The sequence below is a fragment of the Malaclemys terrapin genome, chromosome 1 (assembly GCF_027887155.1).
Source record: "Malaclemys terrapin pileata isolate rMalTer1 chromosome 1, rMalTer1.hap1, whole genome shotgun sequence".
Classification (NCBI taxonomy): Eukaryota; Metazoa; Chordata; order Testudines; family Emydidae; genus Malaclemys; species Malaclemys terrapin.
In genome coordinates, this window is record NC_071505.1 from 211,353,842 (window position 1) to 211,369,129 (window position 15,288).

Sequence of the window (15,288 nt, forward strand, 5' to 3'; positions counted from 1 at the left end):
ACATCAGTCTGCCAGCTTTACCCTCTTGATAGTGAGGATATTCTAACTCGAGAGCTGCTACAGTCTATAGCTGCAGCAGTATTGCATAGGGGGAGAAGCAGTCTCTCAAGTAGGCACATCCAAGTATCCTATAGAATTTAATAGGTTAGAATAAACACCATCAGTTCTACTTGGAAGCCAGTTGGTAACCAGTACAGATCCCAGAGCACAGATGCCATGCTCTATATATTAAGTAGGCAGGTAGTTGCAACTGTTTCAACTTGAGTATTCATACCACTTAGCTTCAAATACTTCATATTACAATAGTTGAAGTGTTAAAGGCATGGATTATGGTATCTACTCTGCTAAACAGAGTTGTTGGTCCAGCCAGACCTCCAAGTTATAAATGTAGGAAGGAAACAAATGGTGAACATGTAGGTGCAAGAATCGAGTCTGATATAATCCCCATGAGCAGATGAGGTTTTCTCAATTAGATGCTGGATTGCAAGGGGGATTGGCCCTCCGTAACAGGTTTCTAGAGAGGATAGCAGGGAAGTCATGGGTTCCTGTGACTTTTGCTTCTGTCTGAACTATAATGCTATGAACAAATTGTTAGAAAAGGCAGCCCACTCTTGGATGTGTAGTATTATTCTGATAGCTGGCTATGGTGCTTCTCTCTCTTTCTGTATAGAAGGAAAATATGCACACAAGTGATTCTAATCATTTACATCTATTTCTTCTGTGTAATTAATTTTTAAAAATTGTTTTTAATTGATAGAGTGATGGTTAATATCTGTCTTCCTTAGGCATTAACATCGGGGGTATAAAATGCCCTGAGATCTACTTTTAATTGCTAACTCAAATATTGAAGGTTTAAAGCAAATATATTCTGTGCAGTCATTTTCTGTTCAATATTCTCTTGACATTCAAATGGTGCTTTTTAGCCCAAAGGATCCCAAAGCACTTTAATTCTTTTACTGTTGTACACACTGTAGGGAACACAGCGTCAGCTGTGTTCAAACATGGCAGATGTTTAACAACACTACCCACAGTTTAGGGTAGAAAGTGAAAAGTATAGTATCTGACTGAAACTGTAGGGGAAATTTAGGTAGCCAGAATGGAATTATCTGTACTGGCACTCCTACGCTTGCAAAAAGTGGCTAAGTGGCCTAGGTTCCTAAATCCCATTTTCAAAAGCGGCTTGGGAATTTGAGCCTAAATTTCATGTATGTCAGAGTCAAAAGACCCCTCCATCCTCAACACTGTGCCCCTAAATAGCAGACTGGGGCCAGTGATCCAAGGCAGAATTCTACTATTGGGTCAACACCACCATTTTCTGCAGTGTTTGGTTGGTTGTAGGAACTCTGCCATCCAAGTTCTATCCGTTTCTGACCTTTGTTAGCTTTTTGAGGCTCACAGCATATGGTGATATTTGTTACTTTGGTTTAATCCTGAAGACAATGTAAATCTAAATAGATAGTGCTGTCATATACAGCCTTTTAAAAAAAAGAAAAAAAACTCATGGATATGTCTGATGTAAAGAGGGGAGTGAGTGAGCACGTTAAGGACTCCATTGACTATTCAGCCTGTGTTTTTATTGAACACTTTTTTTTTTTTTTGTCTCCTCTGGTACTCGGAAAGTGTATCTAAACAGTATCCTTAAAAAAAAAGATATGTACTGTCTGACCAAAATAGGGGTATAAAAGTAAATTTACTTATAATGTATACAGTTTTGATTACTTTGCTATTTCTCATATATTTAAATTCCTTTTTTCAGTTTTTGTTAATGCTTTTACACACGAGATACATGCCAAAAGAAAAAGCTTCTTTTCATTTCAGACATTTAAATAGTTTTGCCTGCGTCTAGCTTTAAGGCATTAGAATGAATCTTGTGCACAGTTATTGCTCATATACAGATCCACTTTGGGAGAGCTAATGTAGTGTTATGGCATTTCCGTCTACTAAGAGATCAACTATTTGATGAAATCCTTTGGTTGGTATGATGTCAACAGATTTTTTCCATGAGTTTAGTTTTTTCTTTTGTGGAAAAAGAAATTAGCCTAAATTCTGTTTGTTTTGGCATTTAAAAAACAAAACAAATGAGAGGGGGGGGAAAAAAAGCAATGTCAGAGCCCTCAATGAGTAATTTAATTTTAGTTCATTTACCGAGGAGTGAGCAGTGATTTAGATCTGTCCTGACATCAGTCACTTTAGGAAACTGAAATTATTCACCCACCCCTGAGGAAACACTTCACATTTTAGAGTGTAGTACTTTACAAGGTTTATTTTTGTGTTCTTTATCCAGGTGTTTTCAAGTGAGTGGGGTCAGCAGATGTGAATTCATTTAAATATGTAAAGAATGTGCCTGGTGTCAGAACAGGAGGCTTTCTTTTTTTAGGAGGAGAGGTCCTTAAAATAAAAAAGCCCCAAATGCACATGTCTTTAAATGCAGTAAATAAAAACCTGAGACCATTAGACTAAGCTTCAATACTTAAATTTTATAAGTATATTTGTTTGAAACTCCAAACACTTTGAGAGACATGGTAGGAAGAAATTCTGCAAAGCAGTTTGGGGCGGGGGGGAAAAGAGAAGAAAGAAGAAAAGCCCGAGTTGTTTGAAATAAGTTACTGTGCAATCCAAATCAATGGGACCTTGCATGAGGGAAACTATTTGCAGGATTGGGATCCACTCCTGCAACCACATCCGCATTGATCATGTTTACATATCTATCCTGGCTTAAATGGGGTTCTGCATAAGGATCCAGCCACATGGATGAATGAGGCCTTATTAGATGGTAATATTTTTAAGCAGGGATTTTTTTTGTGTGTCTGTAAAAGTTAATGCATCAAAAGGACTATTGAAGTGATATATAAACATAATTGTTTGTTAAATGTTGACAGCATGCTTGGTGATTATAAAAAATAAAGGAAAATGTGGTTCCTTATTCATAGAGTTTATATGTGAACTCCCGTTACAGTTTAACTGTATTGTGAAAATTTAATTTGTCTCAAACCTTAGCGCCAAATAATTTGTTGCTCACAATTGTACTTAGGTGAAGTTGGTAAAATATTCTTTATTACTATAGAGAGAAAATTAAATTAAATTTCAACCCTATGCTACAGTAGCACACTTATATTTGGAAATGTTTTGGAATTGCATAAAAGGGGGTTGTTAAAACCTGATGTAAACAGGCTAAATCCACTTGGAAGCAGATATAGAAGAGCCTCATCATACCACAGAGAAGTCCAAATGGGTTTAACTAGGAGTAATGGAATAAATAAAGCAAAAGCTTAATGTCCGAACACTTGTTGAAGTAGTACGGTCTGACTGTGGAATAGTCTCTTAGTGGAAGTTATGGAAATATTCTTAGTGAAACCCATTTGAATATATGCTGTAGAGAACATTCTTGCATTGGCAGGGAGGCTGAAAAGATGCTCTAAGCAGCCTTTCTTCAGTCTTTAATTTCTGTTAAATTAAAGGTAGCGTGAGAACACACTTTCAAAGGGTATAGTATAAAAGAGATCTATTGTATAAATCAACACGGAATTCTAAGAATGCAAAATGGCATCTACAACATCTGTGGGAAATTTTCTACCTCTGTAATTAGTGCAGACAAAAATGAATCAGTTAAAGTATCTTTCACTGAACTTCTGTTCTTCCATTACTTAGTGTTAAACCAAACACTGGATGACTGAAATCTAGAAATACTTTTGGAGCGATTTTGTGTGTGAGGGGGAGAGAGAAAGTGAATGTCAGATTCATCGACCATTTCATTTTGCAAGTGATTGTCCTTTGGGTTTCCGTCAGCATGGATCCCAATGTAGGTGCACATGAGACTGGGGTTTTTTTTGGAATAGCCGTGTCCCTGTTCTGTGCTCCCATGTGAGGGTATAAAGAGTGGGGTGGCCGTGACACTCCCTAAGTTCCCTCTTATCACTCATACCAGTGAGATGGAATCTAGTTGGTGTGCAACTGCTAGACTTTAGGTTTGGCCAAACTTCTTAAAAATTTTCTGAAACTCTTCAGAACTACTTTTTCCTGTATTTTGATCACTCTAATCTGTTCTAGTGCTTGTTGAACCAAAAACCGCTAAGCAGACAGGGACTTAGAACTGGTGGACTCAAAACCTGCAGGCATCAAGCAAGTCTAGACTGTCCTGTGATGAACTCTTTCTTCTGAAAGATGGGCACAGCATATACCTATTCTGCTTGGGAGAGTCCCACATCCCAGGCAAGGGCTCGGTCTGCCTCTGCTTCTCTGAAAGAACCTGCAATTTGAAAGGGGTGAGGCTGAAGCTCCCATCTGCGGGAGCAATCTGTGGTTCTTCTGTGTCAGGATCGTGACCAGGGCTGTTGGGACTAGGGGTCAGAGCAGGGTCACACTTGAGGCTGAGAGCAGCATAGGAGTTCATAGTCAAGTTCCAAGCCAGGGTTGATACTAAGGATCAGACTTTCAGGGTCTGAGTCAGGAGGTGAGGTCCAAATTGAGGTGAGGTTTAAGCCAGGAGTTCAAGAACGTGGAGCAGGAGTGGTCAGTAAAGCTACAGGAGATCTGTGCTGTTGCCTGGACACTTCCTGGAACATCCCTTCGGTTTATAGAGAGTCAGGAGCCAGGAGGCTGCTGTCTGTCAGACCCCTGGAGGTGGGGCTTCCTTTTGTCTGTGTCCTCCTTGGGTCATGGGTAGTGGAGCACAAAGTTATTATAGCTCCCACTGGGTGGCGATGTCCTCTGCCTAGCAGCTCTTCAAGACCCAGAATATAAGGACAACTGGATCTGATTCCACTTTCAATCTCAAAGACCTCTTTAATGCTCAAGCTTGCATCTTCTAGTGTTCCATCTATTAGGGCAGGTGGCTCCAAAAACTGCACAGAAAATTGCACAGAAACCAGATGAAGCATCAACATTGGCATTAGTACCACGCCTGGCACCAAACCTGTCAACATCTCAGAAAGGGAAGCCAGGTGCTGGAAGAGGCTTTCTGAGACATGAGCTTGAGAAGGAGCTTGGTCGTCTCATAGAGAGACAGGAGGATGTTTGGTGACAAGTCATCCAAGTCCTGCAGGGCATTGAAGATGGATGAAAAGGAGCAGACTCCACTGGGCCTGGCATCAGAAATACTTCCCCGTGGATGTTGACTCTGGCACTGACAGGATGGACTCAGGATGCACCAGAGCCACTCTCAGCATCACCTGCACTCATATTGCCTTACCAATCAATGCTAACTGTAGAGTAGATGTACTCCTCATAATACCCAGGACATGCCCTTTTGCTGGTGTCCAGCAGGGACCCATCTCTGCTAGTGTCTGAGTGGTGCCACCAGGAGACCCTGAGAGTCTCTACAGCTCTCAACCACTAGCATGCCGGGATTGGCGCTGGTCTGGCCTTCAACCTGCTGCCCTGTCTGTACACATATGGAACACTACTTTGACACTGTTGGGGCTATAGAGGGCTCACCAATCTCTGGCTGTTGTGGAAGAGGAGGAGCCCCCCCCCGCCGCCCATCCCATGGCTTTGTTAGCAAGACCTCAGTCACTGGAATACAGAGAGAGGAGCAAGATCAAAGCTTTCACTTTCTGAGGACCTCTACTCGTCATCCGTGGACAAGGTGGTAGCCTCTGCAGTAAACAATTTCAAGGCCTTTCAGGAGTTCCTGATCCAGATTGCAGTCACCTTGGTTTCTCTACAACTCTCCAGCAAAACTCCCTCATGAAGGGAGAGAGGAGCTGAAAGATATCCTAAAAGGAATTGTTTTTCACACAACGCACAGTCAGCCTGTGGAATTCCTTGCCAGAGAAAGTTGTGAAGGACAAGACTATATTCAATCAAATGTCCAGTCAGCCTCTCACATGTCTTCCCACCTGTCTGGGCATGCTATCACAGAACCAGGGTCAAATATTGCAACCAGACACACAATCATTGCACATGTTGGCTGGATGAGCAGGACCAGGAAATTATTTTACAAAGCTAGGAACCTTCCACCAGGAAACTGTTCCTCAAAGTGGAAAAGATTTCCCATATGGACAGCCCAGAACTATGTGAATTCAGTAGAGGCTCTGACAATAAAGATTCTGGACTATATACTTCTCCTGATACTGGCAGGTCTACTGTCTAGCTCCCTTAAAATCTATCTTGCAGTAATATTGGCGTCTTATGCCCCAATAAAGACTCCTTCAGTCTTGTGTGCCTCAATGGTCTTCTTCATACCTGCCCTCCATTTAGAGACCCGACTCCCATATGAGAGCTTAATGTTGTTCTCCTACAGTGTATGGCGCCTGCATTCAAACCATTAGCAGAGTGCTCATTAAACCAACTCACCATCAAGACCCTCTTTCTTGTAGTCATCACATCACCATGGAGAGTCAGTGAACTGTAGCATCTTATGGCTGGATCACCTGATGCAGCCTTCCACAAGGACAAAGTGGTGATGGAACCACACTTTAAGTTCATCCCTAAAGTGGTCTTGGAACTGCACCTGAGCCAGTCTATTACTTTACCAGTCGTCGTCTTGAAGCCACGCTCTTCGCCCAGAGAAAAGAAGCTTCATACTCTAGATATTTTCAGGGTCTTACTTTGACATCAACAGGACCAAGGATGGGCAGTGGGTATAATAGGCCAGGGGAGGCTGAGCCTCCCCTGGCACTGCTGCGGCTGCCGGACCCCCAGTTGCAGGGTTTGCGGGGGAGTTTTTGCTTTATTATGCCCATGCAGGTTCCAGGTTGGCTGAGGAGGTGGTATGTGCTATTCAGCTTCCTGAGTTCATCAGTAATCTCCCAGAGAGATTACTAAGCAACCCAGGAAGCTGAGTAGCAAATACTGCCTCCTCGGCTGCCCTGGAACCTGCATGGGGCATATCTAAAGCATCTTTGCGAGAGTGAGATTCTTTTCCCCAGGGCAGCTTGGGGTCTGGACAGGGGAGGTTGGCCCGGGGCTCCTCCAGCCGGTGGGGGTGGCACTCGGGGCTCTGGCGGGAGGGATGGGGGGGTCAAGGAAGGAAGGGGCTGAGCTGGGGGCTAGCCTCCCAAGGAGGGTTCCACCCACGGGACCAAGCCTTTCAGACTTTCTCTGTGCTTCTTCGTGGCCATATCCAGCACATTGAAAGGCCAAGCCATCTCATCCCAGAGAATCTCAAAGGGGATCACACTGTGTATTTCCACCTGTTATTAGTTGGCTGGTGAGCTGCTCCCTCTGAACCTCAAGGCACACCCCACTAGGGCATAAGCAACATCCGTGGTCTGCTTCAGAAAAGTGCTGATCTCCAAGATCTGTCTGGCAGCCATGTGGAGCAGCCCATTGGCTTTTATTATACCCTTGACGTGGCAACCAGAGCATATGCTAAGTTTGAAAGAGCTGTTCTTCAATCAGCCACTTGATTGATACTCCTTACTTGCATGTCCTGAGAGCATACTGCTTGCCAGCCACCTACAGGGGGAACCAGACTGACGCATACCCAGAGGGGAAGATCAGCACTAACAAAGGTTATGCAGATATGACTGAATGCACACATTTCTTGAGTACCAATGCCCCATTTTTACATAGTCACTTTTAAGAATAGAGCTGCACTTTAATGTTTCCATTAATGTATTCTTAATTACTGTAGCTAACTCCTGACAGTTCCAAAAGTAGACTTAGTGACTGATTCATAGACATTATTTCATACTTTAACTACCTCAATAAAAATGTATTTATGTACCCTGCAGTACCTATGGTTCTTTGAGGTGTTGTAGTCCATGTGGATCCCATGCCCTCTGTCCCTGCTTTTTAGAGTCCTCAGCAACACAGGCTTTGACTTGTGAGGGAGATACAGACATGTGCACTGACATAGGCCTTGGCTACACTGGCGTTGTACAGCACTGCAACGTGCTGCGCTCAGGGGTGTGAAAACGCACCCCCCGAGTGCAGCACTGTAAAGCACCAGTGTAATCCGCGCCTGCAGCGCTGCACGGTCGCTCACAGCGCTGCAAGCTGTTCCCCTCGGAGAGGTGGAGTACTTGCAGCGCTGCGAGAGAGGCGCGCAATTACACTTGTGGCAGCGCTGTGAATCCCCAAGTGTAGCCAAGGCCTGACACTAGCATTCAAAAAACCCAGCCTTGTTCACTTGAGGTGCGGGCGCACCTACAGTGGGATCCACACTGATTACATAATCTTGAAGAACCACAGTTACTGTGCAAGGTAAGTAACTGTTCTTTTTTTAAGCTCTTGAAGAGGGTTTCTGTTCTGGCAGAATTGTTTACCATGGGTTGGGCTTCATTTTAAATACTGTGTTTTCTTTTGAAGTCTGAAGCCAACAGTGACATGCCAGTGGAAGTACACGTCAATTCAGGTGAAGAAAGAACCATGAAGTAGAATGCGCCATCACTTCCCATCAAAGAGGTAAAGGACAAGGATTGGTCACAATTGTTTCTCAAAAGAGTCTGGGCAAATGAAGGCAGTGTTAGCCTGTGCTTAGAGCAGGAGATGTGGAAGTGACTAGAGTTCTGTTTCTGACTTTGCTGATGACTCATTGTATAACTGTGGGCAAGTCACATGACCACTCTAGCCTTCAGTTTCCACATTCCTGGAATGAGGGTAATCAACCTTTTTAAAGCAGGTTAAGATAACAGGACAAAAAATGCTATGTAACTGAAGAGTATTACTGCTGTTTATTGTTAAAAATGTAGAATAATCTGTGGCATGAATGAGGTTTGCATTAAACTCTGCTGCCTCTACATTTTTATTTGATAAGATAGTGGACCTGTTTAAAATGTACATATCGTAGTTATATAGCCAGCCAATTTTTTTAAAGTGCTGTTTTGAAGTTTGCAAATACAGTAGAGAAATGTTTGGTTTGGTTTTGTCTGCAAGATTGACAGTGTGGTTGACAGATGCAGTGTCAGTTCTCTGGGCTTACCTGCCAATTCACTCATCTTTACCATTTTCATCTGTGTTACACAAAAGAATGATTCTACTCTAGAAAGTGACTGTAAAAGTGATACTGTGGGTTTGTGTTTGTTTCTCAAAGACTTCTGTATCAAATAAGCTCAGTTTAGAAGCAAAATGTTCCTCCCCCACCTCAACTGCCAGCCCTGTAAACTCCATCTAGGTTTGAAAAACAGGTTGAGGTCATTGAATTTCATGAGTCATCAGCACTAACAAAGATTCTGCAGCTATGACTGAATGCACACATCTCTTGAATAACAATCCCTTATTTTTACATAATCACTTTTAAGAATAGAGCTGCACTTTAATGTTTCCATTAATGAATCCTTAATTACTGTAGCTAACTCCTGACAGTTCCAAAAGTCGGCTGACTGATTCATAGACCTTATTTCGTACTTTAACTACAACAATAAAAATGTATTTACCTTTTTCAAAATAGCTACATAAAATAGAAATAAATATAAGAAAGAGGAGAAAAGGTTTGGCTTGAGTGAGAGGCATGAGGGAAAACAAAGGAAGGGGATGTGTAATTAAAATATTTTTTCACTGTGAATTGGGAAGGATCTAAATGCTACAAAAACATTAATATTGTCTTCTGTATATAAAGATGCAACTGCAAGTGTCAGGTTAATCAGAAACAGCTGTTTTTATTTCACCTTTTGAGAACTTACCTAAATTATTTGTTTCTAATTAAGCAAAGGGAGGGGGGAATCATACTCTTAACATTCACTTTACACATTTACGTTTTTCAAAGCTCTGTTCCCAAAATCTATCAGTCCCAGTACTGGACTCACACTATGCAAATAAGTTTGAACAACATCTCTAGTGCAAGCTGGTGTCTGAAGTCCTGATTTGTGAAGTGTCTCTGGTGTCCATTTTACCATATCTATTTACTTAACTCTTTTAAACATTTAATTCTTTAAATATGTTTGAATGGTTAAAGGGGGGAAGTGTAGCCCTTGAAATACCACTTACTTTTCCATAAGTTATCTGTAGAGACGCTACAATGAACTTTTTATAAATTGAGCCACTTAAAAACCTCAGTCCTTGGCCTGAGAGAGATGGTGAAAGCTGAATTCTGTGTCTTTTGTCAGCTGTGCTGATGAATGGCTGGTGATTTGTGATCACTGCTTAGATTAGAGTCATAGACTTTGCTTGAGTCAGGGCTTTTTGTTAGATTTGGGTAATCCCAGCGCTGGAGATCAGTACTGTAAGCTTTTAACAAGACACATTTTTTCTACTTACACTGCTTAGGATATATGCTTAAGTATGTCAGATTGTGCTTTTTTTTCTTTTTATTTCATTCTCCTTTTAAGTCACTTGCAATACTAATATTTGAATCTGGCTACTAAAATAAGGCAAAATCAGGCCCATTGATGGGGAGGGGCAAAGGGGTCAATTGCCCCGGGGCCTGGGTGATTTAAAAGGGCCCGGGGCCCCCCGGCCGCCGCTCTGCAGTAGTGAGGGCGGTGGCTAGGAGCCACAGGCCCTTTTAAATTACCCGGGTGGGCCGCAGGGCCCACTCTGCTGAAGCAGTGGGCTGGGGAAGTCAGTGGCTGCCCCACGCCACCCCTGCAAGGAAACGTCTCCTCTCTGCTGCGGGCCCCAGCACCAGGCAAGTAGGGGTGGGTGGGGCCCTGGGGGGTGGGACCGCTCTTTGTGCCCAAGCTTCAGTTAAAAAACAACAAGGAGTCCGGTGGCACCTTAAAGACTAACAGATTTATTTGGGCATAAGCTTTCGCGGGTAAAAAACCCACTTCTTCAGATGCATGGAGTGAAAGTTACAGATGCAGCCATTATATAATGACACATGAAGAGAAGGGAGTAGGGCGCTTCAGTTGTTCTGTCCCCTAGGACTGTACTGGGAGAGGGGATCCCTGCTCTGTGCTGGCTCAGCAGGGCTGGTGAGTGCGGCCAGGGGGCAAGGCATGGGGGAGTGGGTCTGTGGGAGTGTCTGGTGGGCTGTAAGGGGGTGGGGGGTGCTGGGCAGTGGGGGAGGTTTGTGTGTTTTGGAGTGCTAGACACTGGGGGGGTGCTTGGTGGGGGGCAGCCTGTATGTGTTGGGGTGCTAGGCAGTGGGGGGGGGTCTGTGTGGAGTGCTGTGTAGTTGTAGTGGTGGAGCTATGGGGAAGGGCTTTGGGTTGTGCAGGGTTGGGGAGATCTGTGTGTGTCGGGGCGCTAAGCAGTTGCGGTGGGGCTGTGGGCAGGGGGAATGCTGGGCAGGGATGGTGGTGTGCAGGGCGCTGGGGCTGTGGGCGGGAGGCTGGGCATAGGGGTTGGCAGGGGTTGGTTGGGGGGGCTGTGTGGTACGGCATGGGCCCGCCCCAGAGGGGAAGGGGCATGCTGGCAGCACAGGACTGGGTGGACCGGTGGACATCAGGTGGCTGCCAGTCTGTAAACCATGCTCTCGCACTTGGCTGGACAGAGCTGGGCCGCCCCATCCATGTCATACCCCATTGCCCTTGGCCGGCCCCTCGCTCTAGGTACTGACCTCCCCGCATTATGTTCTATTGCTCCTGTGGGGGCCCACAAATATGTTTGGCACCGGGCCCACAAAAGGCTAATCTCCACCGGCCCTGGCTCCGAGGCACGCGCGGGGTGGTACCAGTGGCGGCGAATGCAGCCAGGCAGGCACATCCCTTTCTAGGGGACCCATTGACAGTTCCGTCTTGGGGCCTGGAATTGCTGTCCACAGGCCTACGCAAAATCCTGCCCTCACTCATCTGAACTTGCTATAGGATAGATCTTTGGGTTATGCTGTTAGGACAGAATAACTGCAGTGATGCTGTGGAGACCCCCTTTAGCAATGTTTCCCAAATGGTGGGTTCTGGGAAGAGTCTCAGTGCCCCAAAGACACCCCCAAATCCCACAATCTCACTTCCCCTAGGCAGCAGGCAATGCCAGTGTGGAGGAAGCAGGCAGAGGCGAAAAGTGGATAGTCAGCAGCCTGGTTAGACAGGAGAGAGAGGTGATGGGGCTGCAGGAGGGGGCAGGGCTGGGAGAGGACAGCATGGGGGCTGGGAGGAGCTGCGCAGTGGGCTTGGGCTGAGATGGGGAAGAAGAAGTGGGGGCCTGGAGAAGGGGAACCAGGGGGTAGTGGTGTATCCCCAAAATTAATGTTTACTATTAGTTCTTCATCTATCTAATTTTGTTAACTTTAGTGCAGTTACTCAGGATTTACACCAGTGTAAATCAGATTAGAATCAGGCCCTGTATATTTAACAGGTGTGAAAAATTGTTCAGTGGTAAAAAGGTATTGGTTACTCGAATTCAAGTTGGGATGTATTGTTGGTGCTCTTCCTATGTTCCCCAACCACAACGTTCCCCAGCCAGAGGAGCAAAGTTCTCTGTGGCTTATGTGATAGTTTATAGTTATATATGAGCTCCTTGCAGCAGGGTTTTGCTGTGTGTTTTGTACAGCACCTAGCACAATGCATTCTACTATAATACCAATAAGTAAATCACTGCACTACAAAGATATCTGTATTTATCAGCATATGCCTTGAGCAATTGCTGGTTAAATTGCAAACCAAAATAAGTATGTTTTTAATTGCAAATTAGCAGTGGCATAAAATAAGCTTATGATATTAATTTTATTTCTTCCCCTTCTTTGGACACAGGTGCATAGAAGATTTAGACAAGATCAACATTTTTCTATATATATATATATATCTATATAGAGAGATGACTGAAGAATCTGTTTTGATTACAAGTATAGTTAACCTGTGTTCTGCCTCAGGAAGGACTAACTTTGCACAATCTGGTACTCTGGTATGGACACTGCCTAGGATTTGTCAGCATGGAAAGTTTTAGGTCTCAGTCCTGCAACAGCATCCAGAGAGCTTTAAGAGTCTGCCCATGCAGAGCCTACTGGAGGATCAACACTGCAAGTAGCAAGTCTCAAAACTCCTCAGTCTCTCGTTACTATTTATATACATAATTAAAATTAAAATTCAATAAATTTGTCATGCTTTTTTTCCTTTCTCTTCTCACATTCTTTAAATGAACTTAATATTATCTGATATTTGCACCGTTTCTGAAGGGAAGTAAATTAGAATGATTCTCGGGGCCAGCTAACAATGTGTTGTTTTTGTGGTTTTTTTTAAACTGAGGGCGGGGGAAGCATAAGTAGCATGTCGGTAGTGTAACATTGGTTAACAGATTATCAATGAAAACAATTACAATGACCCTCTGTTTTGTCTGAGTCTTCCCTCTTTTTTATACAAATCTTCTGCCTCATCTGTTCCAGTGGGAGGTATATAATGGAGCATCTGTGAGTTCCTTTCTAGTAGATGGATGGGAATGGAGTTGTTTATGTTTGTTCCTTTTTTTGCTTGAATGCACAGCTCAGTGCAGATCGGAATGTTGTGTTGGTGGGAACCAGCTATAGCATAACCGGTGACTGTTTCCTTATTCTCAGCCAGGCGGAGGAGAGACTGTGGAACAAAGGGAATGCAAAAGGATTTTCAAGATTTCTAAATGGTTCTGTGCACAATAGATACCCTTTTCATTATTTGCTGCCACATACATTAATCATATCCAGAGTGAGAGATTCTTTGAAGATTAATGAAATGTCAATAGCTCACAGCATTTAGCCTTTGTTAGTGAGACTTTAATACTTGCAAATTAACTCAAACGGGTATATGTAAAATACCCTCTGCAGTGCTTGGCATGATTTAACATCCTCAAAAGATCAGGCAAGAGGATAAAAGCAAATTGGATCAAAAAAATATTCAGCTACTACCTGGCAAATGTTCTTGCTGCGTTTATTCCATGGATAATGAAAAACACAAATTTTTCAATACAAATATTAGTTTGTGGGGGGATATTAATCAGGGCCACCTCTACAGCTCAGCCAGAGTGCGTATGGTTACCTAGAATCATGTCCCAGCAAAACGTTCCACACATGTTTGAGCAATTGATGCTGGATTGGGTGGTTGTGCCAATTCACTGAGGGACACGGAACCCCTTTTTTAGCATGAAACTGCACAACAATCTTTGGTTTTATCCGGCTATAGAGTACTGAAGTCGTGTTTCTAATGTTAGCATATTTAAAAAAACAAACAAAAACTCAGACCAACCCAACGGTAGGGTTACCATATTTTGTGCCTCCTAATGGAGGACACTCCCGGGGGCCCCGGCCCCGCCCCCAGCCACGCCCACGCCCCCGCCCCAACTCCGCCCCCTCCCAAAGTCTCCGCCCCCTCCCCTGCTTGAAGCCTGAAGCAGGTAAGGGGGAGTGGGGGGGGGAGGAGGCGCGGCCCAGGCTGGCCCCCGGCGGCTCCAGCCTGGGTCGGCTCGGGCCCTGGCCGACCACCCCCGGCGCACCCCCCGGCTCCCAGCCCCGCGGGCCGGCTCCCGGCTCCCAGCCCCGGGCCCGGCTCCCAGCCCCGCGGGCCCGGCTCCCAGCTCCCAGCCCCGCGGGCCCGGCTCCCAGCCCCACGGCTCGGCTCCCCGGCCCCGCGGGCCCGGCCTGGCCCCCGGCTCCCAGCCCCGCGGCCCGGCTCCCGGCTCCCCGGGCCCGGCTCCCGCCCCGCGGGCCCGGCTCCCGGCTCCCAGCCCCGCGGGCCAGCTCCCGGCTCCCCGACCCCGGCTCCCGGCCCCGTGGGCCCGGCTCCCGGCTCCCAGCCCCGCGGGCCCGGCCCGGCCCCCGGCTCCCAGCCCCGCAGCTCGGCTCCCTGGCCCCGCGGGCCCGGCCCGGCCCCTGGCTCCGCGGCTTGGCTCCCCGGCCCGGCTCCCCGGCCCCGCGGGCCCAGACCGGCCCGGCACTGCGACCCTGGCCCGGCCTGGCCCCCGGCCCGGCTCCCGGCCGGGCACCATGCCCCCGGCCCCGCACAAAGAGGCCCCGGCCGAGCCTCCCGATTTTCCCGGACATGCCCGGCTTTGGGGGATTTCCCCCCGGACGGGGATTTGAGCCCCCAAAAGCCGGACCTGTCCGGGAAAATCCGGACGTATGGTAACCCTACCCAACGGAATTTCCTAATCAACCAACCTAGCAACTGCCTCTCCGGGAGGTGGATTACCTACACCGATGGGAGAACTCCTCCTGTTGGCATAGGTAGTGTCAACACTGAAGCACTACAGGGTGCAGCTGCAGTGCTGTTACTGTGCCCTTGTAGAGTTTCAAGTGTAGACAAGCCCTCAGTGTACTCTCTCTTCCATCACATAAGTCTAACAAAACACTCACTGTTTTTTGTTCCGGTGCACACCACTCCAGTACAAATACAAATTGCTGCTTTTCTGGTTCAGGAGAATAACATCTTGTATGTGTAGTTTTCTCCCAGAGAAAACAATTAGTTCTGGTTCAGTTAATTAGAAAAGCAGATGTAGGTGCATAAATCAGTAGTGTTAGGCATACAGTATAATATCTTTTTGTTCTTGGTGCAGAATGTA

At 45.8% G+C, this 15,288-nt stretch overlaps 1 protein-coding gene across 1 annotated transcript in view; it reads left to right on the forward strand.

Moving 5' to 3' along the window:
- The window catches only part of APOO (apolipoprotein O), a 70,422-nt gene extending 57,551 nt beyond the window's left edge, over positions 1–12,871 (forward strand). Inside the window, exons 8-9 of the mRNA XM_054006020.1 lie at positions 8,254–8,349; positions 12,516–12,871. Of these exons, the coding sequence (XP_053861995.1) occupies positions 8,254–8,322 (69 nt within the window). The 3' untranslated portion in view covers positions 8,323–8,349; positions 12,516–12,871. The remainder of the gene's footprint in view (positions 1–8,253; positions 8,350–12,515) is intronic.
- The last annotated feature ends 2,417 nt before the right edge of the window (positions 12,872–15,288 follow it).